The sequence below is a fragment of the Labrus bergylta genome, chromosome 6 (assembly GCF_963930695.1).
Source record: "Labrus bergylta chromosome 6, fLabBer1.1, whole genome shotgun sequence".
Lineage (NCBI taxonomy): Eukaryota > Metazoa > Chordata > Actinopteri > Labriformes > Labridae > Labrus > Labrus bergylta.
In genome coordinates this window covers 28,746,391-28,771,725 of record NC_089200.1, presented here as the reverse complement: position 1 = coordinate 28,771,725, position 25,335 = coordinate 28,746,391, and the positions used below count along the sequence as shown (strand labels likewise).

Sequence of the window (25,335 nt, the reverse complement as noted above, 5' to 3'; positions counted from 1 at the left end):
TATGGAAGCCCAAAGCAGACATAAATCCCTACATGTGTTCCTGTGATGATGAGCTTCTGAGGTTATCTCCTTTTTCTTGTTGTCTTGGGACAACAATCTGGTTTTCCTGTGATAAGGAGTTCATTTATTGAGACCTCAAGAAAGCAACAGAAATTAACTCATTATTACGGGAAGACAAGTGTTGTTATGCTAAGATAAGAACAAACAAGTCGAGAGCTCGAGAAAAACATAAAATAATTTACTAACTATCGCAGGAAAAGAGAGTCAAATAAAATGTATGCATGTCCTCTTCCATACCGTTGTTATTCCCCTGCCCCATTAAAGTACACACATACATTTTTAACCAGGCTTGTCTGATTATGATTTGAAATTAAAAATTGCCCCTTGAATAGCCCACTAAATTTTTCCCTTGGAGGTAACAATAGCCTAAGAACAAAAGAACATCCCGATGGATTCCATCCTGTGCAAGTTAAAATTAAAATGTTAAAAAAGGCAAAATTCGAACATTAAGAGATAAAAAAAAACACCGGCCTCATCCTGTAAGGACCGTTTTCATCACTTTATATAACGCAGGAGAGCAGAAATGTCAATTAAGTGTTTTACAGAGATGTAGAATATTTTGCTCAAATTTTCTACAGGAAAATTAACATTTGATCCTAGAACCTCACAAACACTCATTTACATTATTTGTCTGTGTGTGTGTGTGTGTGTGTGTGTGTGTGTGTGTTCCACTGCGTTGGACGTGGCGTTGCTGTGACACAACACTTGACCTTTCACCCACTTTGCTTCATTACACAGAGATTAACTTGGTGTCACCGTTTAGAGCTTGTGTTTGCAGCTGATGTAATCAGTTGTAGGGAATCACAATACGCAGATGTTACTGAGAGTACCATGTTATGTGTGAATGTTGGCACGCCCGAGAGAGATGGCCTCAAATGATTCCAGGTTCACTCACAGGGTCGGACCCATCGGCTCTGGATTTCCTGTCACTTGTTTTTTTCACAGATCACAAGTCTTAGATTCAGTTTGCCTCAGATGCATAAATAACACTTTTCATTCATGCAAGTTCACTTAGATCGAGAAAATATCCAAAAACTATGAGTACTGTAAAGTAGTACAAACCACACACATAATGTAGCTGCACTAAGTCTGTGTGTGTGTGTGTGTGTGTGTGTGTGTGTGTGTGTAAGTGTGTGACACTCTCTCAATCGTCTGCCGTGCAATGTCCAATCCGACAGTATTGCACTAATCCAGCAACTGTGGTGTTAGAAGACTTCACAGCAATTTAGATTGAGTCCAGTCCCCCAGTCTGTGGATTATCAGAGACACTCTGCATTGTCTTAAACACGTCTTTGTGCAACTGTGTTACATCAGTGGTTGAATTTGTTAGTTTCCTATAAATGCAACTGCCACGTCACATTCAATGAGCAAAGTGTGGTTTGAAAAATGAAAACAGTGACCATTCACCTCATAATGATCCTGCCTGTGCCTGAACCGTCCAGAGAGCGTGTTTTTTGTCTGTGGGGGAATGCTACGCTTTGTACCCGGGAAGATAAAAGACACATTATGTAATGGCTAAGCCATTCATTGCTCTAAAAGTAACATGAAAAAAACCCTAGAACTTTAATCCAGTGTAATAAAAGATAGAGGGTGACATAGTCTGCTTAAATTTGTTTCTGCTGAGGTCTTGACAAGCTGCAAAAAACGTTTTTTTTTTAAATATTTTAATGTTCAATGTGAAAAGTATAAAAGGAGTCAGTTATTTTAGCTCTAAATAGATTATCTATATATTTAGCATTATTTAATCATATCTATAGCAATTTAAAGTTTTATAGACATTTATATTATCCTCTGTGAGCCAGAATTATTTTACTAAAACATAAGTGTCTTAATTCCATGAGATTGTAGGAGTATCATCTTGAAGGAAACACTTTGAAAATACTCAACAACTATGAGATGCCTTTTAAAGAATAGAGGGTTTCCTGGCAACATCAGTTATACATCAATGCCTCCACACACTTTGTGAAACCACTGACTGTTTTCAAAGTTTTCATTTAGAATAAAAAAACACGATACAAAAATAATAAACCAGCTCTTGGTGTCACAGAGACAAGTTGTTTCCTCATTTTGAATCTTGATGCAGGTTAGGCTGCTGGCTCTGTCTTCATATAGAGACATGTCACCAGAATTAGTTTGGTTCACTGTCAGACTCAAGCAGGATTCCTTACTGAGTCTGAGGAGTATTAGTTTATGAGACATCGGATTCAAACTCATGTCCGCTGTGATGTGGATTATAGCCTCTGTACATGGGCTACTAGGCTATCCTGCGCCCCTAAAAGACTGTTTCTTAGAACAATACTTACAAGCCAAATATGAACAGGTTTTTGCTTTTGGCCAATAAAACCATTTGCCTTTGATAAACAAGCTGGAGGTATATCAACAATCCTCTTTTCTCCTCTTTCTTTAGAATTGTATCTCATATGAAGCTTCAGCTGTCTGTAAAAAAAAAGGATTCCTTTAAAGTTAGTGATTTAAGTCGTAAATAAAATCGGCTCTTGTCGTTTCCCTTGTCTGTGTTTCTGTGCAGAGACGAGGTGGAGAGAATCTTGTACCAAAAACTTTAACTATACAGAACTTAAGCAAAGATCTGTTTTTGGTCTCACATCTGTATGCAACTCAACTTTCAGGCTCTATAATATATGACCATGTAATGTGATCACATCCTTCCTGTTTACGCCGTGTATGATTTTGAATAGATTTAAGATATAACTGATATTATTGCATCCTTTCCTACTACCAGTATCTCTAACCCTTTTTATTTCCACTGGAAATGTTTTTTTTTTACCCTTTTCCTACACTGTTACTGTATATGTTGCTCGTTAACCTTAAGATTTAAAATTGCATTGCTGCATTTGTTGAGCACCAACCATTCATTTTACGATATCACACCTCAGAACAAGTGCGGTGTGTTTGAGAAATACTCTAACGTAAATCTTTTCAGACTGCTTTTATTTTTTTTGCAAAAGTGACGAATAACTTAACACAGCCATCATCCCATCTTTGTACGTTCATAACGTACAAAGACTCTGCGAAGGCGTAATATTGGTGTCCCAGTCTGAGACGGCAGTCTGTATACGGCTACCAGCCCTATCATACAGAGTCACTGACATTTACAGGGAATCCCTGATCAGAAATGCATCCCAGTCTATAGCATCTGTGGTTAAAACAATAATTATTATACAAAAAAACTGCATGTTCACAGGTGACCTTTAGGTGCCAAAAGCTGCTCATGTTCAGGAGCTTAATTAGATATATGTGAGGAACACTAAACCCAATCATACTAAACCAATTAGGCAGACTTTTCAATAATACCTCTCAGTGAAAAGTTCAAGCTGCCTTTTCATTCTTCAGCTGTAACTGAGACAATCAACACGTCTATGTTCAGTCCAGTAATAGAGACACAAACAGAAACGTAAAAATACAACATAATTAACAGTTTTAAACTTTAACAAGCACTATAATGTTTTTATAATGAAGGAAGAAGATATAAGCCATATTAACACAACTTAAGTGTATTTTTATATTTTTCTATCTTTTGTTCTTTCTGTTTGCAATTCAGGGAATTTAGACGTGGAACACTCATTTCAAAATGAGCATTTTGCTATGATATGACCTGGATATGTTTAAGACCTGAGAAAAACTTTAGAGTTGTTTAAATATAGCTCACCAGAAGGCTATAGAGGATATATTTGTTGTATTTTAAAAGAAACTGAGTGTTGTGGGAAGTTTTCCCTCTGCCATTTTCCACAGACCTTGCTATATTTTTAATATAGTCAGGTTTGATGTGAGTTTTATTTTCAGGGTTTTCTTTGTCCTTCTACATCTACAATCTGTACAGTATACAAGAACATCAAAACCACTCATCTGCTTTCTGTTTTAAGAAGCTAGAGCTAGCTAAATGTTAGCTTAGCCTAGCATAAGACAAGAAGGAGGCGGAAACAGCAAAAATGACCAAGATCATCACAACAACATGTTTTGCAGACTCCACGGTTTCTGTAGTCAGTTAAAGAAGATGTAATATTTGATGAGTTTTAGTTCTACGTAAATTAAATGACATTGGCCTCACTAGCTTCTTTTTTTTTTTTTTTCTAGACTAATTGCAGTTTTTATGCTCGGCAGCTGTAGCTTTATAATAAAAGAAAGGATTACAGTGGAATTGTGTTTTTTTCATCCACCTTTCTGCAAAGAGAGAGCACATGTAAGGAGAGATAAAACTCATTAGAAAATCACACAGAGTGGTTTACACGGATGAAAGGGGATAAGCTAGGCTAAAACTTTAGTAGCATAAATATACAACAGAGAAGAAAACTGACGGAGAATGAAGCCTACATTTGTACAAAATGTAGTTATGTGAAAATTACAATTCACCATTTATAAAAAAAACTATTTAATAAGCAATGAGCTACTGCTAAAGTAGCCTATCATATAGGTTGATGTTCTAACAACTTTAGCATCATAATAATGTTGCTGTAGTGCTGATATTCTTAAGTGTACAATTGCTTTCATATGACTGTTGACATTTAAAAACAACAGATAGGCTTTTGTCTTTTTTAATTATTCCTAAGGCTATACTTACATAAAGAACAACTTGACTGGATCTGGACTATTGTCAAAAACAAACTCTTTTTAAATACTTGCTTCTTCATATATTTCTGCGTGTTACTGCAAAACAGCTACGTTTAGCTATGCTAGTGTTGTTTGTGGCTTTATCTGTATATGTCTGTTTATCATGCATTCATTGAGTTTGGAGTCTGTTGACAGCTGACATGGTGGCGTTTGGGATTCAGGAGTTTGAGCTCGATCAATCTAGACAAAGACTCTTAGATGTGGTTAAATAACGACAGTCAGAACTTCTGTAACGGAGCGATACATTAAGTTAAAAGGTCACAGGGCTGTTGTACTGTCAGCACTGATGAATTAGTGTCTCTTGTCCAATCAGATTACTTGGTCCTGAAACGACATCATTTAATTGTGAATATTGAATACAACAAATGAAACACACGAAAACTCAAACCTGGCAACAAATTGCAAATGTCACTTAATTTCATCACTTTGACATTACTCAGAACATTTCTAATTATAGAACGCTTTCTTTTAATTGTCATAAAAAACACAGCTGTATTACACATGCTGCTACAGCTAGAGAGTCATGAGGCAGAGAGCGAGCCTGCTGATGGCAGAGCTCAGTCCATGAGAGGTGATTAACACAACAGCACAGGACAGGTCTGCTGTCGCTCTGAAAGCCTGCAGCTCGTGGTTGAGTGCTGTCCATTAGGTCAAAGGATTAGCGGGGGTTAATGGAGTCGGAGGAAACAGGATATGCTGCACCACGGTAACTTTTACAGATTATAACCTCGCACGGGCTGTAGTTTTACACCGTCATTAGGTTTTAAAAATCATATCAGGGTCAACAAAGTTCTTCTTCTTTTGAAGATAGCGCCCGGATTCTGTGCCATTACCTTTGTGGGAGGTAGTCATTGTCCAGCCTTATGACATCACACATTTCACTTTGTACCGTTCCTTTGAGCTGTTTTTATTTAGTACTATAAGTGCGACAAGTTTATTTTTCTGTGGTTTAGTTAATGTTGTAATCTTATCTACCAGCACGTCCTTACTTCATTTCAAAATAAAAGCATTGTTGAATTCAAACAGCAAGTAAAGTGCTCTTAGTTTGTGAAAGTACAAAAATCCTAAATAAAAGCCTAACAGTTATGGAATTTCAAATATGTGAATTAATTACAGAAATGGAGCGATTAATCACGATTCAAATTTTTAACCGTTTGACATCCCTAATACATAAATATATTTGCATGTTTAACAATTATTTACAGTAACACTAAAAATCAATACACATATGGCCAAATGAAATTGAATTTTCTTTAACCAGCAGAATGAATTGAGGAAATTTAGTGTATTTTAAAAGCTTTCTGCCACTTTCTGAAACACAGGCTGCACCTCTTGTTGATTTTTCAGATTTAAGATATACTTGTATTAATTTGATTAAAGATTTGTTTAAAAAATAAACTTTTATTTTAAACAAAACTATTCAAAAGGTTCTTTTGTAATATTAAAGGAGAAGTTTTGTTTCATTAGTTACAATTCTCAAATAAAAAATGATTTCCTTTTTTTATGAAGAAAATAAGCAAAACTTTGCATTTTATTGTGAGGGGATTGAAATGAAATAATCTTATTTATTCATAAATTGCCTACAATATTATGTCTACAAAAACTAAAACAGCTGACAATTATGAGACGTACCGTACTTTCATTACATTTGGCTTCACTAAACTTTTAAACATGATACAACAGCTGCTCCGCCTTGGCTAAGCATTAAAGTTTTTCAATTGTATTTATTGATATAATTATCCCTGTCCGGATAAATAAATTAATTCGATGTAAGTAACTCATTAAGCTATAATCTCAGTAACACAGAATTTGCAGGACACAGGATAAAGATCTCTGTGTTTAAACCGCTTCTAATTAATCCAAGCAGGTTTTGGCTTTTTGGGCTCCCTGATAACTGAATTGACCTCTGATTGCTGGGCGCGAGGTGCTCAAGCCGAGGTAGTCCCAGTTAGTTGCTCTGATTATACCCATCCCCCAGCTGGGGGTTTAGGTGACCAAAGCAGGTGTGGGAGCTGCTACATGTCGTGCATGCAGCAGACTGACGCGAGGGATAACCCGCCATACGTCAGAGTAGGGAGACCTAAATTCCTAATCTTAAACTGACAGGACAGGAGCTCCCCAGATCTTTCTGCAGCACCGCAGCAGTGTGACACCACCTTTAAAAGCTTAGAAGTCATGTGAAAGGCTGGGAACAAGTTACAACAAGATTTAGCCATGCATGTGCAAGGTGTAGGATTTGACTTGGTGTGGGCTGTTTCCACTCTGTGTTTCAAACATTTCCCATTAAGTGTAGCTGAGGCAGTGAGGGGTGCAGAGAGCAGCCCTGGCACGTTGATTAATGGCTTAATCAGGAGCAGTGTGTCACTGTCTGCATGGCTGTCTCCTGCACCGCCACAACAATAGTTTTAGCACCTGAGGGACAAGGGCTGTCAGACACACCAAGGTACATCGATCCTGAATCCTCCAAATGGATAAAAAGACTAACACTAATGCAACGTCAAAACTGTGGGCTCATTTTCTAACTAGTGACCTTGTGTCTGGAGATATGTTTTAAAATGCTTAAAGTGCTCATTTGTCACTGTGCATGCTGTTGAAACATTTAGACGTGACCTTTTCCTGCATTATTAAATGTTGTGCATTTGCCTTTGGGCACGTTTACTTACAGCTTCCAAATTTAAGGGGGCAGGCATGGGCGTCCATTGGGAAATCCTCCAGCTGCATGGGGCATTCTGCTGATATAGTCAGTCTGAAAAGACAAGTCATGCAGAAAAGTCAGAATAATAAAACAAATAATCAACTTTTTTTGCACAGCACTTTTCATTCAAGAAATGCAGTCAGAAGAGCTCTACAGTATAGAAAACAAATACATAAATACATTTGTTCACGAGACAAAAACAAGATCTAATAAGTGCACTGTCATAAAAACGATACGATGGAAAGTGAATTTTATCATAAAACTAAGATAGAACAAATTTGAATAAAATGCATCACATAGGTTTGAAATAAAAATAAAACATAGTTGATAAAAGCATTAAGATGAAGATAGTCGTGAGGAGAATTAATCCTGCTGACAAATAATTGAAGGTAAATTGACTGTGTGTAACATTTTTTTAATGATCACTATTTTTGAACATGTCCTTTTATTGTTTATGATTTTTTATTTATAAAGCCTGTTTAATTTTGTATACATCCATTAACCAATGAGAATCCTGCTCTGTCTTCATTATTGTGTCTCAGATAATAAACAGCAGAGTGAATTGTAATTTTCTCCCTCAGCACATGATGTTACTATGTGTGCAATAATGAGATTAAAAAAAAAGTTTAACCACAGCTGTGGATTATTTTTTGGAGTAAGGCTGCCACCTGTCTGTGGGACTGAGATAAAACACCAAGTCAGTTTATCAGGAGGGTACACTATGAGTCACTCAGTCTTATGTAATGCTGCCCTCTGCTGGACAGACTTATAACAGTCAGTCCAGCTGTCATCAACACTGATGCCAGCAGAAAGAATCAGGAAATGTGTCAATGACAGACAGACAGACAATATCATAGCACTATTATATGTAGTATTTCAAGGTTCTTCACCTTAATCTGAAGTTTTTCTACGAGCTTACATGTCACCATGAAATTTAAACTCCCCCAGGATCAGAGTGTGTAGAAGTGTAGTCATTGTCATGAAAACAAAATAAAACACTCATTCAAAAGACCATTTTGTCTCCTTTTCCAGGTTTGAGACAAAATGAGCAAGCTAAGAGACATCGCACATAAACAGCCATTCCAGTTTTTGCTCATCCGACCACCACAACATTTCAGGTTTTTGACTTTGTCCTTTGACTGTACAAAGATCTAAGGGGGGATATTTTCTTTACTTCCACTACATTCATTTTTCTGCTGTAGTTAAACTTGAATTACAAGAAAAAAATCTGTACTTATAAATCACACAACTTAGAAAGAAACTACAACAAGTATAATATAGCACACATAGATGAAAAGATCCTTAACATGTGGCTGTGACTCCAGATGTTCCACACAATGTGTTTCAAACACACTGAATTCTATTTAAAAAAAGACTCAAAGCCAAATGATATCAAAACGTGTACATTATGATGCAAATTTTATTTACACATTTTGATTATATTGAAACAGTGCAGCCATAAAAACATGGAGTCTTAAATGCAGATTATGACGCTGTAGGATGATGTAGAATATGATTCTTTTTTAAGTGTAACTTCACGAGCCTAACCCCTGTGTTAGTATTTAAAAATGTTAACAAGTGGTTAAAGGGCTAAAGAGTTAAAGTGATGTGGGAGGCAGAGGTCTGTTAGTGATATTGATCACAGGCTGCTGTAGCAGTTTTTTTTTATTCTTTTATGTTCAGGACAAAAAAGTGACAATCTATTTTATACCAATGTTTGACTCGTCTGATGAAATACAGAAGACTTTTTCTGAAGACTTTATTTTTACCAATTAGAGGCTTTTTTGTGCTAATTTTGCATGATATCACAATATTTACAGCAGTATTGTAGACATTCATCACGGTGCAGTCATAAACAACATGTAGTTAAGAGCTATAACAAATGTCTAAGTGTGCAGTACCTATTTTACTTTAACAGAGAAAACTTCATCTTAAAGGGTTACAATCCCAGGAAGTGTTTGCTGATATAGCTCAACATTGACCCACAGAATATGCATTCATATAAAGTAGTTTATAAATACACTTGCATACAGTGATACGACTATGAATAGAACTATTTTGCATAAGTATGAGCCCATAGTGCCTTATCCCATAATATGCTAATACAAGTGTATAAATAAAGCAGGATGTAAATTGAGCAGGGGAGAGGGATTTCAGTATATTAAAGGTCATCTGCTGTGTCATCAGTTTTAGAGAAGATATTCCCCACATCAACACACACACACACACACACACACACACACACACACACACACACACACACACACACACATACACACACACACACACACACACACACACACAACAGCCTGTATGGGTATTCAGTGAGGAAGAGAAGAAAAATAGTGATGAGTCTGAGATTTTACTGAAGGTGATATATTACAGAGTGAGTTATTATACTGTATGATAATCAGACTCTGTTCACTGGTCCATGCTGCATCACTCTCTCATGGACTGTTTGTGCAGGGAGAGCTGAGTGTGTGCAGCATGTGTGTGTGTGTGTGTGTGTGTGTGTGTGTGTGTGTGTGTGTGTGTGTGTGTGTGTGTGTGTGTGTGTGTGTGTGTGTGTGTGTGTGTGTGTGTGTGTGTGTGTGTGTGTGTGTAAAATGTCCCTCTGTGATTCACTTTGAGTCAACTTCATTTTAAGCATCTTACCTTCTGCTGTTAGAAAGCCTCACAGAAAACATTTGATCGAGTAATGATTAACTAATGAGTCAATCCACAGAATAGTTTCAGTTTTTTTATTATATTTAATTATTTTCAAAGTCAGTAACTGTTGTATTCTTCATTTTGTATCCTTGACAGCAGTTGTGCTTTATTAGCCACACTCATCTTTTTTAGTTTCTTTAGTTGTTATACTTCTTTTTTTTAATTATGAAAAAGACTTTGTGAACTTTGTGTTCAAAAAGACTATTCATATAAAGTTTATTTTTATCAATAGATTCTCTGGTTGCAGCTTTGTTGTGCCGCTGTCATTTGGCAATTTGAATTTGGCTCCTTTTATATTGAAACTAATTTTTAATTTAAAAAAAAAAAGTTTTATGGTTATTCTAAAACAGAAAGATTAACATGTGGTTCTTGAAAACATGTATCCATTGTTAATAATTCAAGCATTGCAATTGCATTACAATTATAGCATTTTCATTTTGATGACAACATAAAAAGATAGTTTAACAGGTTATAATATTTTGCTCCAATTCCACTAAAACCTCATCTTCACTGAAACTGATCTGTTGCTAAGCAACCCAAACATTATCCTGCGCTCTTGCTTCTTTCTTTGTTTCCATGGTTACAAAAGAACAGCTTCGTTGGTTTATGTGCATGTATTGCTGTCTTTTATATCATCATGCAGTGAGTTAAATACGAGTGTGTTTTATGATTCAGAGGTATCAGCTACATTAAACAGAACACACTCGGTCTGCTGTGATGTTAACTCACTGGATTCAGTACATCTGATGTACAGTGATACACATTGTGAAAAGTCCCTGTGATGTCTGCTCTATGTCAGCACCATAGACGCCTGACTGTTTTAAGCTTCTTGACAAAACAGTAAAGTTCGCCCACCTCTGCACCTTACTATGAAAAACATGTATTGTTCATAAAATCAAAACGGAGCCGTTTATATAAATCCACCCCCCCTACAGTGTGTGCCCATGATGACAATAACTTATCAGACCTATTTAGTTTATTGTAACAGGCTTTAACCCTTAATATTTACAGTCTATGCTTTCACCAGGTTCATTTATGCTGTGCCTCAAGCCGACCCTCGACGGACTGCAGGATGTTGCACTTCCACATTGGCTTCAATTTCTAAGACCGGAGGTTGCCGCTTGATCAGCACCAATGAAATGCCTCTTATCCAATAAGAATACTTGGTCAGAACTTACTGATGTATACTAATGCATAATATGGATTTTAATCTAACTGATGGTTTACCTTGTCATAGTGACTTACATCAATATAACAGACTTTAAGGTGCACCAAGTAACAGCACATTGTCCCGTGTGCTTTACCCACAGCACAAAGGTTTATTTCATTTAGTTGATCAAGTTTAAGTCCATGCTAACATAGCACAAAGTATACAATCTTAACAAATGAACCCTGTTGAAGTTATGTGAAAAGAAGTATTCCCACAGTCCAGAAATTAAATAAAAGAACAATACAACTAAGAAATTATTGTGCTTTAAATATATATGGCACATCTATTTTTTTAGGTGTGTTTGTTTATGAATGTGTATATTCTGGCTGAGGAGTGGGACACGGTTTCTGTAAAACACACAGGGAGAGATCTGCAGTTTCTGTGATCTTCATTAATAAATTAGTGTTCGTTCCAGATCAATTACTGAAATAAAGATGTTTATTTTTTTTATTATAAGGTGCAACTCTAATGGATAATGTGAGGTCCTCTTGGCTAATATGGTTTTGTTTCTGACATTTCTTCTCTGAGCATGACTAATGTCCACAGAGGGACTTAACAGTAAACTGCAGCGTCGAATGGCTTTAATTAGTGAAGTCCAATAAATGAGCTGCTGGCTCCTTAATAAATCATAATGACTATCAAGAACAATGGAGACTAGCAGAGAAATTATAAACTGAATCAAAAGAAATAAATTACTGCTGTCAGTGGGCTTTTTTCCACACACAGGTATGTTTTAGGTTTTAGATTCAGAGGAGTCGGAGGGTCGAAACTCGGCTTTTCCTCTGAGACTGATTTTCATAAACTCACCGGGTCACTGCTCACAGTCCGTTCTATGAAAAAACAAACATCAACTGCATCAAATGTTTCTCTAATAACCTCGTTCCCAGAACACAAACCCATTAGCAGACCGTTGTGAACCCTTTTAGAATAGCTTGTAGCGTGCAGAGCAAATCTGCTGCAGATTTGAAGCAGATCAATATTCTGTGTTAATATGCACTCATGCCCGTTTCCTCCAGCTTCTCTGTCTATTGTTCGATTTGGAGGATTTAAGTTACTGATGAGAAAAGGAAACAGACATTCAAGTCGATGTAAATGAGATGCTTCGATGTTAGAACTCTAATGACTTTAATGTGCTGCACTCAAAAGAATAGACACACTGATCCTGGAATTACTTTTAAATGGATGTAGAGGTTTTTAAATCAAACTAATGGCCCCCGTCTGAAGTGACTTCTGAGTAACAGATGACGCTAACAAAATTGACAATCATTTAGCCGATAAGGTCCAATCACAAATGTGTCATGGCGTGTTACATGGATTTTGAACTGTGCTAAATTCAGCAGCAACACTCTTAATGAAAACTATGAGGCAATAAACACAACACCTGTTTTAATGAACTTATACTGCCTGACCACCTGACCCCAGAGTACACTTATTTTTATGGAAAGGTTTCTATAAGTCAATCATTGTTTTAAGTTGTCTCTCTTTATTTAGTGTGTCTTGGTTGTGTACTTTTCTGCTACGATTGTATGTTTTGTAAAGCACTTAGCAACATTGGCTTTGAGGAGTTCTATAGATAAGAACTTATTATAATCATGAATATGTTAACAGCTGAATTCTTCAATGAAAAATCTCTTCCTGCTTTCTTTTAACCATCGAACTCACTGTCAGATGTTCAAGACTTCATTTTCTGAAGTTTCTTTCTGGGCCTTTTTGCCTTCATTAGATAGGGCAGCTGAAGAGAGACCAGAAATGTTGGGACGAGAGAGGTAGGGATGACATGCAGCAAAGGGCCAAGTTCAGATTTTGAACCCACAGCCGCTGCAATGAGGACTGTAGTCCCTGTACTTGGGGCACAAAACATAACCGCTAAACAATCATGCGCCCCAGATTTTCATTCTTTTGCACTTTTTCATTCTAAGTAAAAGTTTGTACAAATATATCAGATACAGAGGTTACAAATATTCAAAGAACTTAGTTATTTTCTCCCTGATGGACTTTGGTTTTGCAGTTTGCTTTTAAAGGCAGGGTCGGTAATTTTCTCCAGATCCATTATTTAAGATTTTGGTTGAAATTGTCTTTAGGTCCTGACAGACATTAATAATTCATGTGCTCTGAAAAAGGAACAAAGAAAATCCATAATTTGTAGCAGTTTGTAAGCATGTAAAAATTTTGACCAATGTCTGCCACGAGGTACCGAGCTGATGAACCAATCACACGCCTCCCTGTCTCCCTGCTTGTTCTCTATCCCCCATGCATGCACGAGCCCACACTCAAAGCATGAGCTGAGGTCCGCTTCTGGACTAATGGCGCTTGTGCATGTAAGTGAGGGGCGCGGCATAGAGGGAAGGGGGTGGATGCACATAGTGCACTGAGGGAATGCTCATTTCAAAATCATGCTAGTTTTCGAAAGTGACCAACCCTGCCTTTAAAGGTCATGTTGTGTGACCACAATGTTGTGTTTTAATAATCTTAAAAAAAAAACTTTGAATAGTTTTAAGAAAGCAGCCTTCAGAGTACCTTTGCATTTTGAAGGCTAAGTTGCCGAACAATCTAAGCAGAAAATCTGTTTTCCATTCCAGCTCAAAAATATAAACTCTGTATCAGCTGCAATACCAGATTTGTTAGCATGACTCCATATTGATTAAGCTCAACATATTTTTTTAACATCTTCCATAGCAGCTTATATAAAACATCTCACTCATTAATAAAATCATCTCTTTAATATATGAAAGTGAAACTTTCTGGCTATAGACCAAAACATTGATTCTGTTTTCCTCTCAAGGCCTTGTTTTCCTCTGATGTGGTGATGTAGTGATAGGTAGAGGCGCAGGGCAGGTGGAGGAGGAGAGTCAGAGCGCTGGGTCGAAACAAACATTTCAAGTTCCTCTGACCTCAGTTTACAGAACGAGGACAACATGGTGACGCATCGATGCACCACTGAGACGAGTAGTGAGAGTGAGTGGGCTGTACGAGAGCAGCAGGGGTCTTAAAAAGCTTTACCAGAAGAAGCACTTCAGGCTGATGGAGGCTTTAGTCGTCGCTGCGCCTCTAATTGGATCACACAACATTTTTTAAAGAACTCCCATCAGCTCTCCTGATTCAGTGATTTATGTTTGTTAGACTGTAGTTTTTAAAGCGTTAATGAGCGTACCTCATGGTGTACAGCAGAGTCCCGTCGTCCTGCAGCCGCAGCAGCTTGTTTGGCGTCGTCATATTGTGAGCGATGGATTTCTTCCCGTTGAGGAAAAAAGTGTCCGGAGTCCAGATGTTGCTGGCAAGAAGATTGTTCAAGGCAAGCATCTCCATCGGGCCTTTAAAGCAAAGTCGTTCATCTTTCCAGCTTTGTCGGAAGAACACGTCAATCGTGTATTCCTACAGAGGAAATACACAATGGTCAACCTTCACTCAGTGTACCACAGTTGGGTATGTCATATGAAACACAAACACAGTTAAAGCCAATGTTCTCTGTCACAATGGCTCAATCACCAACCTTTTTTTCAAAAGGCATTCATGCTGAAAACCTATTAGAAAAGTTTTCTGTTCTTGGATTATTTTTCTTTATCGAGATCGAGCTATAGAAATGGTCAGGAGCATACTCATGCACGTTTGAGTGCTGAGATGATGATTTTTGGTGTTTTTATCTAAATCTTATCGTAAAAGAGCTGGAGCTGATCATGTAAAAACATGAACTGTCATCTCAATAATGTAATGTTTGGTGTGACTTCATAAGTGCAAACAATGATGACTTCTTTTACACACACACATATTTAGATGACAAACACGTCATGTTTCATTGCTTTAAAACAGATGTACCATCCATTTGAAGCATGTGTTGGCAAGGACACTTGAGAAAGAGATTTGTAATCTTTATGAGGTTTTACTGGTTAAATAAAGGTTAAAAATTCCAATAATGAATTATGTTTATATATGCTTTGTTTACTTTTACTTTATAAAGGGCCATACAGAGCAAAGCATATTAAGATCATAATTCATGTAAAACAACCTCCTAACTTACTATCAATAAGCAGTAAGGAGGAGGATATTGGTCACGTAGAAAAGGGTAATAATAAGCTCTTACTAATGACTAATAATCAGCCAGTATGCTACTCATCATTAGACTTTGAAGCAACAACTTAATGGTGAGTACTTTGACCTTAATTTGAAGTGTTACCTAAAATTATATATATTCTGACAAATGTGATATGGTCAAATATTTTCTATTTCTGGCCGTATTTTCCTTCAGATTTGAGTCCACACTTTTTTACTTTTCGCTTTACCTGGTGTGCATCATTTTCTGATAACAGCGTTCTCTTTACGATTTAAATCATCCAACATACAGTCTGTTTTTAGAACAGGTTTTATATCCACAACGACCCATGGGAGTTGAAAACAAGCCACAGCTAGAAACCTGTATGCATGACATCTACTTTGTATTTACATATACACATACATTCATAATATAACACATTTTTCACTCTGAGCACTACCTCCATTTCAGAACTACTTAAGTGTTTCTAATATGTGTAATCGTTTGAGATTTTATCTTTCTACTTCTGTTCTCAGTCCTGTTTGAATTATTTTTGTGCACAACAAAGTCTCATATCCTTAAATGTGCATCAAAGGGGCGTCTGTATATGCTAATTAGGAAAACTGGCACGAACTTCAACATTACCACATGTGTAAGCCACAGTTTCAGAACAGGCTCATGAATCAGACTTGGACTTTTCTTAGAAACTTTCTTCAGAAAAGATTCAAGCTTTTCACTTCAAAAGATGTTGTTGAATGAAGTCCAGTTTGTCTGTGGTGCAGCTGAGCAAAGCTACAAAAATCTGTTACTGTTTCGGCGTCAAGAAAAGCGTCATTTGACATTTCTTGCGCTCTTAAAGACCTTAAAGCTAATTCTGCTTTCATTGTTTCACTCTCTCTGTTGCTTAAAATGCAAACCAGCTTCAAAAACTACGACACCGTCGCAGAACACATCCCAAAACACAAGTGTAGAGGATGTTATGGATGAGGATCACACTGCTGACTTTGAGCAAATATGGCTGTATATCAGAGTGGATCCTGGTAAATGTAGGCTCTACACTGCAATAAAAATTCCCTTAACACATTTTGATGAATTCAGTTCACTCTGCTATTTAGTTTGGAGTTTATACTCCCTATTTAGTTTAATTAATTTAGTACTTACAATTAGTTTACATCCTCTTTTATCATTTTATTGTGTCTAGTTAAGTTTGAATCTTATCTTCCCTAATTAATAGAGTTGAATGAACATTTAGGGAAATATAAACAGATACAGAAATGTCATTATTGGGTATTATTACACAATAGAGGCTTTTAAATGACCCTTAATATTCTGACCTTTTTGATACGAGTAAAAAGGGACTTTATAGACGTAGCTTCTTACCATCTCGGTGTCAGAAACCGGACCAAAGCTTGTGACGAAGATGTTGGTTTTGATCTCTGTCACCTTTTCTGAAAGAATAAAAAGATTATTGTGAACATTGTAAAGCACAGTTCCTGAGTTATTATAGGCAACATTTATTCTTAAGGAATGACGCAGGATTTTGCTTTCTGGGACGTCACAGAAATCAGAAATACAAACCAAAGTCCCTGAGCCTGAACTTGATGTCAGTTGTTTTTAACCTCTCCTTCAATGAAACCTGAATCAAACAGGCACTGTCTTTGGCTACGGCAGTTTCACAATCATAAGGTACGGATCAGAAAATGTGACTGTTATCTGTTTGTTTGAAGATGGAAGTAATGTGTGATGATTAATAAACATTTTGATTGATGTCTGCTGTGTTAAACACATTGAAAAGTCCACACCCTATTTAATACTAATTCAGGATGAACGAGCAGAATACTGTAAGGTATTCACAGATTGCCGATCACTGCTTACACCTAAAACAAAGGACGCTTCAGTGCCAGCTTGGTTTCTGAACAGATCATCTCCCACTTCTGGTTAGACTGTTACAGAAAAACAAACAAACTGTAAATCAACTTCCACTGAGGTAGAGACACACAAAAAGATACAACAGTCTGACTTAAGTGACCTCTAGTGGTGACATGAATAAAGACTATGTTGCGTTCTTTGTTTTTTGGGGGTTTTTTTGGTTAATGGACTTAAGCTTGTAAAGAGCTCTTCTGGTCTTCTGACTACTCAAAGCTCTTTTCACACCACAGGTCACACCTACACACTCACACCCATGCTCACACTGATGGCAGAGGCTGCTATGCAAAGTGACCATCAGAATTAAATAGATCAATAAATACACATTCATACGAGCAACTTGCTCAATGTCTTCCCCAAGGAACTGTCAGACATGTGACAAAGAGCTGGGGATCAAACCCCCGGCCGACAGAAAACTGACCCTTACCACTGAGCCACAGCTGCCTCATTTTAAGTAGATAAACTTAAAACTAAGGTTATCTCATCTTAAAGCGATTTATTTAACAATAATGACTTTATAAACAGTCAATATTTGAATTAATACGTTGTCACTATGGATGAACAATATTTGACTTTTTTCCACTAGCCTAAGTATCAATTTATAAACCTTTATAGACCATCACATTTTCCTAAAGTGGAGTCAACATGTTAACATGTAAACTGCCTTACAATTTAAACTCTGACTGCTTGAACTTCAGTTATTTGTAAAACACAAAATGTTTATTTTGTATGTGACATGTAAATCACCTGTATCTGAGGATGTAGTGGATGGATTAAGAGCATCTAAAAAGTCAATGACACATGTCAGCATAAGCATAATTAAGCATCATTACAAAGGCCTTGAAAGAAGACATATTGATTATTAGGACTGATACTATGTTGGGCTTCCCCGCTCACCGCCTGTTTTTAAAACAATCCTCAAAACCTCCATTTATTTCTGGGTTTTTGGCTGCATGATTGATGACTGTTGTCTTTTTCTTACCAATGTTGTTTTTATAATGGTCTTATTGTTTTGTGGTGTTGTTTTAATGTCATTTATGCTTGATTGTGAGGCAATTAGGCGTGATCGTGTTGTTTTTAGATGTGCTTTATAAATCAATCAATCAATCAATTTTTATTTGTATAGCGTCAACTCATAACAAGTGTTATCTCGAGACACTTTACAAAAAGCAGGTAAAATACCTTACTCTTTGTCTGTTAACATTACAAAAGAGCAGGTAAATGAATTGCAGAGTAATATTTCTCTTAGAAGCCTTTAGCAGACCATGCTGATGTTGTAGGGATGTGATTGTGCGTCCGTGTTAGGAAGCTTTTTAGAAAGACTTCTTTTCACTGTTAGCTTATATTGGCCTCACTAGCTAACCCAACCTATCACAGGGATGAACATCTTTAAAGGTGATATACTGTAGTATCATGTTTTTACTCTGATATAGAGTCAGACAGAGTTCATGATAAATAATGATTTAGCAGGCTATTTATGTACTATTTGAAAAAAAAAACTGCAATACTAAAACATCACAGAACTAGAAGGGAAACATTTTCTATTTCTTTTCATTTCTCCTCCCTGATGAGAACTTTTGAGTCGATTCCGGCCTGTATCTGCTGAGAACAATGGGCCCGGCTGTTTAATGGCAGGAATAATGGCTTTCTCAAGGTCACACCGGCACACTGTGTGCCTCAGGGTGTGTTCACGGTGCCATTAAATCATACTTAGAGGGGCTGTAAACAGCTGATCATGTCTCTTTGTCAGAGACCTCGAGTACAGAGACACATTCTTCCTGTCTGGAACGAGCAGAAGACAGATGTTGCAGTGCAGAGGATTGTTCTCTGTGAGGACTGAAGGGATGTAATCTGTCACGCAGCGCTGTCAATACACACCTTTTTCTTTCATCTCAATCCAAAAGAACACAGCTCTCTGTATTAGCTTAGCATCAGAGCTGAGACACCCAAAGACATTTTCATAGATCTCTTCTTGAAAAAAAGTGTGACTGTTTTATTATAAAAATAGCAGAGGTGTTGAGGCTTGTGTTGTTTACCTCCCAGTCCAGGGCGGAGTCTGTAGTCATATCCATCCAACAGTCCATCCAGGATGCGTGTGAAGATGGTGATATTGTCATTTATTTCGGCCTCCTTGGAAGATCCAGTCACTTCCTGGGTGAGGCTGCGTATAAAAGAGCATTTTCAAGTCATTGCTTTAGAGAGAAAAACTCTTCAATCCAAACAAGCGTGTAGTGTGATAATGAGAAAGGTAATTGCATCAATGAAAATATGACATGGTGAATAAAATAAACTAGACGAGTGAATAATTCAGTATATTGTGTTGTGATGCAAACTTGCAGGAGTCAGTTCCTCACCTCAGACGGCAGGTGATGCTCACAAGCAGGACACAGACCCACAGTCGGCTCATTGCAAAGCAGTAGCACATTCCATCTCCCATTCCTGCAAAGACACAACCTCAGTAATGAAAAAAAGAGCTACAATAACTCAGCCTTGTTGACTGGCTGCTGAAATTAAAGCTGCAGCAGAATCATCTAATTTTAGAGCTGCAGTCCTTATTATGAAGCCTCGCTTGTCCTTGCAGTGTGGAAGTCTGAGAATAATGAATAAATATTAGAAATGCATGAAGGAACAGTATTGCAACCATTGTTCTGCTCTTATAAACACACAGCTTGTCCGGTTTGTCCCTCGTTACATGAATTCTGATTTAAAATATTCAGTAAATATTTATCAGATGCCCAGATAATTCTCTATCTCACATAAGATACCCGCTTTCTCAATGACAAATGAAGCAACTTCCACATACAGGTATACATTCTGCCTTTCTTAATACTAAAAAACAACATCTGTAGAACCTGCAGGTGTCACTAGATGTCTGAATAATGCAAAGTTCCTTTTTAACTTCCAGATGTGTCATTTCTTTGGTTGAGCCCCTCCCAAAGCCCATCCATGTCTTTGCGAAAGCCTCATTTTGAGAGTGTAAAGTGATCAGTAAATAATTATAAGCACAAATGTTTTAACGGCTACATCTCAGAAGAAAATCTGTAAGACATATTAGCAGATGCCTATATAACACAGATACCCTCTATCCTCTGCACATGCACAAACAGTATACTTCACAGAAGTAAATCCAGAGTCAGAGATAATGCAGCAACCCTCCTTTCACAAAATGATGCCCACATGCATGATCTGCCTTAACACTACAGGACACCTAGAACCTGCAGAAATGAGCAGATACATGATGAGTGTGGAGTTACTGTTTCTGTACTTGTAAAATTACATTTCTATCCTGGTTGGACCGTCTCCTAAAGCTCGCCCTATTTAAGGCAAGAGCCCCTTATGTAGAAGTTAGAAGGTGTCATCTTTTCAAGTGCACAAATACTACCTTTGTGCATCACAGAAGCAAATTGAAAGCTGTGGCAAATGCATTCACATCCACATCTGGTAACCACAGTAACCACATCTGCATTCTGCCTTTTTCAACGCTACAGGACAACATCTATAAGACATGCACAGAAACTGGTATCTGAATGACGCAAAGTTTTTCTTTCTCAGATATCCTAATTTGCAAAACGTGTGTCCTTTCTTTGGTTAATCCTCTCCTACACCCACTCTCCTCCCTACAAGAACTTCCTGTAGATTTTGAAGGTGTGAAAAAGCCAAATTGAATACAAAAGCAAAGTCACGCAAAGGAAATCCACAGTTGCAATGTTCAATGCTGCAACCTGCGCACAACAAAATATGTACATAGGTCCATCCTGCCTCTCCAACCTGACAACATGTGTGGGAGCTGCCGATTACCTGGGAGTATATCCTCCTTAAAACTCTACACTTGAAACAATGTGTTTTCCTTTTTTTGGAGCCTGAACCCACAGGCTCCTTCTATAGAGGGGTAACATGATGAGTTCATCAGGTTAATCAGGTGTCAGGTGCCCAATTGCAAAATTTCCCAAACTCACAGGAGCAAATCTAGAGTCACACTGTTTATGGAAAAACGTTAAAATAAATGTGTACACAGATGCCTTCTTTCCCCAAAACACTACAGCCCAACACCTGCACAGACCTGTACAGGTAATGGAAAATCAAACCCACTTCTGGCCCAACTAGCTCACTCAGAAGAGCCTTTTTTCTGAAGAACGTTAAGTTATAATTCATATTTCCAGGTGCACCAATGCCACAACAAATGCAGGTACAATCACAGCTAAATGCTGGCTTGACATGACAGAACATCTGTACGACCTGCAGATGTTAGCATATTTGTAAATAGTGCAAAGTTCCTCTTTCTCAAAACCATATGGGGTTTGCAAACATCTCACCATCACCCTTACTATCCCGCCCATATCACTGCAAGATCCTTATAGAAGCGTAAAATGATCAATAAATCTTTATCAGGTGCACAAATGCTAAAAACAGATGCAAATCAAGTGTCAACATGCACAATTAAGAAACCTCCAGCCCAACATCTGTATGATGTCTACACAATGCAAACCTGTTTTTGAAGCAAATGTGTATCCTTTCCCTGCTCTCCTACACACTCAACCCTCTGCAAGAGCCTCCTCTGTAGAAGTTGATGACTTGTGACAGGAAACAGGCTATCTGTGCTGGATATCAAGTCAGGGCTAAAAGGTGCGAAACGCATCTACCTGTGCTGTATATAGGTGCTCCACAAGCTCAACTGTTACCCCCGCAATCTTCCCTGCACCGCAGCAGGACCCTTCTGTGAATCCCCTCAGTGTTTCTGCTGTGACTGTACGCACACTGCACCGCATCCCCCTCATTCACGACTCACTCAAGCACTCACATCCCAATTCCAGAGAGACTGAACACCCCTCTCTCTCCGGATTTCAATCTCACATTCCGCAGTTCTCTACAGCATCGCAGCTCCTCCAGCACAGCTCGGTTACATCGTACAGTAGAACATTCTCCACACAATGCCCACACATCTCCCACTGTACTGTGGCCTGTTGTAACAGCGCTCTGCTGCACAGGCTGAGCCGCAGCTGCCAAAATCTTACCACACAAGACGATGCGCAGTCAAACTTCTCCGCAGATTTACACTTGTTTACTATTTGGCATCAATTCTGCACAGCGTCACCTCCATCCACGCGTGGGTAGTGTATAAAGGAGATGGAAAAGGAGAGAGGGAGAAAAAAACAAGAGAGGTGGACTAATTTCTCTGTCAGCGAGGTTTATTTGGCCCCAGAGCGATTAAAATGTTGGCAGCGGGACGAGAAAAGCGTCCCAACACTTCTGCTGACCGACCATCCTTTACTGTTTGGTCTCCGAGGAGCGCACAGCACACAGCAAGCTCTGCACAAAAAAATCCAGCAGTGTATCCAAAGGGCGAAGTACAATGCAAATAGAGTTTAGTGCGAATTTAAAGAGGCGAAGCGTGCAGCGCAGGCAGGCAGGAGGATGCGTGGAGGAGAGATGCAGGAGAAGGAGAGAGAGAGAGAGAGAGAGAGAGATGAGGAGGCAGATAGCAGAGGAGGGGGCGGCATGGCAGAGAGAGAGGGGGGGGGGAATAAAAGGATATGAGTAGTAACAATGAGAACTGTAGGAGGGATCTCTGCAGCCCCCTGAAAAGCATTATTAATCACCTTCTGCTCTTTTATCAGTTAAATGTAGGCCACCAAACATCACAGTGTTTATTTTGGTTGATTTTCAACAAACTTGAGTTTTACAGAATCAATATACGCTGCTGCAATGTTACTGCAATATACCATTGGGGTTCTGCTGCTCGTTTTTACAGTTTATTGTCTTAAGTGGCACTAAATAATGATTTATCAGTGTGACTGCCGTACTGCAGTGCTGTTAGAAGTCCTGTATTCACGTCCCTTTCTCAAAGCTCCTCTGGAGAGTTTTAGGTGGTGATGAAACGGACTGAAACTAATATTTAGAACTCTTTATGAGCTACAAAATCAAAACCGGACCACCATCGACAACATTGTTTATTTCTTTATAGTCCTTTTTCTGCCGGGGGGGGGGGGGGGGGGGGGGGGGGGTAATGCAAAGTGAAATTAACAGCACGCTGCAGGTGCCGTACAGCTTTGTCCATATCTGTTGTCAATACCTGAGTGACTCATGCAACAAAATATGTGATGAGCAGCGACCTTATATGGAGTATTGTTGGTGCTTAAATTGGAAATACTAAATCCTCTACATAGATTGCACAGAGTTTCCGATTTTTACTTTAGGAATCTATCGGAGGAAGAAAAAATGATCTTGTATCGTTATTTCTGTGAAACGGCTTCAGCAGGCTTGGTGCTGCAGTTTGTTGTTGGCCTGACTGAAGTGGGACACATACCTTGGAAAAAAACAAAAAAAAACAGCGTCCTGCTTTCTTTGTTTAATGGTCCAGAATGCAGCGGGAGACAGTTTGTCACAAATGTTTGTCTGTAGAACAAATATAACTCTGCAATGTGTTTCATCAATCTGCATTCATCCCCAACAGAATTGGGGTCAAATGCAATCAGTCCAATATAGAGAGCCATTTCTTTCACATTCTTAAGAAGAGAAAAGATTTGGACGAATGGGTGAAAGCTTTGTGTTTAGAGACTCAAGATTATCAAACAAAGTTTTTGCAAAGACAGTAACGCCTCTCTTTTTGTATTCACAGGAACGCAGTTGATGGGAACAAAAAGCTGTTCGCCATCTATGACACGAGGTAAGAATCACTTAAATTCACATGTTTCTTCTATATGCAGCAGAAGACCTTAAAAGTCTGATTTGTTAGGAGGAGTCCAGCTCAGGAGCACTTTAGGTCCCTGCAGTGATATTGAACTACTCTCACCACAGTGAATACTGTAGCAAAGAAAAAAAAGAGCTGAGAGAGAAAGGATACAGAGAGCAGATCTCCTGATGTCCTCCTGGTGTCCTCAGGAACAGTGTTTAAAACAATTGGTGAAGAAAAACAGTCTCAAACATTTCAATCTTTGATTATCTGATGATAGCTAAAGATGAAAACGATCTCTAAATGTTTTTGCATTTATCTCAGCCTGTAAACTTTTTGTGGCTTTTCAGTAGGGATGTACCAATGTTTAAACATCTGTATCAGCCAATATCGGCCCTGTTGACTGATATCAAAACATCTGCAAGTGATGTGGCATGAACTGATGTCCAAGCCGATGTTGTGTGGAATCAATTCTTTGACCTCATCTAGTACACCTGACTACCTATTCAGAGGAAGTCACATGTTGTACAAACTCTGATCTGTTGTGTCATGGTCAAACAATAGAAAAACAAAAGCATTGGCATTGTGGGAGCCTTGCACCAAAAGAAGTCGTGAATCAAACATCGGTATCAGAATTGGCAAAACGGTTATTGTAAACATCGGTATCCGGCCTGACTGCTGCAGTCGGTGCATCTCTACATTTAAGCCCTGTTGAACTGGTTAAAGATTAAATTAAAATGATTAGAGTAGCCTTAATTCATGATTAAATGTGCTGTCCCAATCACCCAAATGTTACTAGAAAAACGCTTTGGACCACTTTAGACCATTCTGGTGCTGGGTGTGGTTTGTCTAAGTGTTGTTGCCATACTGTACCTGAACGCCCCCCCTCGTCTCCATCCAACATAGAGCAAGCGTAGAGCAAACATCACTCAGATCAGGCAGTTCATTTAGTGCTGGTTATGATGGCTATGGCAGAGAAGGATGACGATTCTCCACCTGAGTACCCATGGCCATATCTTCAGCCCATGTTTGAAATGTGACCTTTTCTCACTGTGTAAAGCCTGCGGCTGACATTTTCCCTGCATGGTCTTCAGGTGTTTTTAGTTGTTCCTTTTTTTTCTGTTCACTTTATTTTGGAGCTTCAAATCTGGAAATCTGTTTTGAGCTTTAAATAATGTAAATAAGAATTGTTTAAATAATCATAGAGCAGGATGTACACCGATGTACCTGCCTGACTCAACAACTTTTTAAAGATTCTTTTAGGTAGTTTGAATACTTGAGGGATTTTTAAAGGAAGTACTCCAGAACTTTAACTTAAGTAATAATTTGACTGAACTTTCACTTGTACTGGAGGAATATTTGACCAGTAGGCTATCTACTTTGACTCAAGTAGTCCTAATGAAGATGTATTC

The 25,335-nt window shown here is 38.2% G+C and overlaps 2 protein-coding genes across 6 annotated transcripts in view; one reads left to right on the top strand and one right to left on the bottom strand.

Moving 5' to 3' along the window:
• The window catches only part of gabra5 (gamma-aminobutyric acid type A receptor subunit alpha5), a 35,505-nt gene extending 12,808 nt beyond the window's left edge, over positions 1–22,697 (bottom strand). Inside the window, exons 1-6 of one of the 4 annotated variants that reach the window (XM_020631723.2) lie at positions 22,266–22,697; positions 19,608–19,692; positions 19,290–19,414; positions 16,708–16,775; positions 14,452–14,672; positions 7,350–7,432 (exon numbers count right to left, since the gene is read on the bottom strand). In XM_020631723.2, coding sequence (XP_020487379.1) covers positions 7,350–7,432; positions 14,452–14,672; positions 16,708–16,775; positions 19,290–19,414; positions 19,608–19,690 — 580 coding nt within the window. In that variant the 5' untranslated portion in view covers positions 19,691–19,692; positions 22,266–22,697. Of the gene's footprint in view, positions 1–7,349; positions 7,433–14,451; positions 14,673–16,707; positions 16,776–19,289; positions 19,415–19,607; positions 19,693–21,739; positions 21,764–21,893; positions 22,026–22,051; positions 22,178–22,265 lie in introns of those variants that run through there. The other 3 variants (XM_020631737.3, XM_020631729.2, XM_065956122.1) reach the window with 3 other exon arrangements.
• The window catches only part of gabrb3 (gamma-aminobutyric acid type A receptor subunit beta3), a 63,443-nt gene that overhangs the window by 8,237 nt on the left and 29,871 nt on the right, over positions 1–25,335 (top strand). For both annotated transcript variants that reach the window (XM_065956121.1, XM_065956120.1), the window contains exon 2: positions 23,870–23,917. In XM_065956121.1, the coding sequence (XP_065812193.1) occupies positions 23,870–23,917 (48 nt within the window). The remainder of the gene's footprint in view (positions 1–23,869; positions 23,918–25,335) is intronic.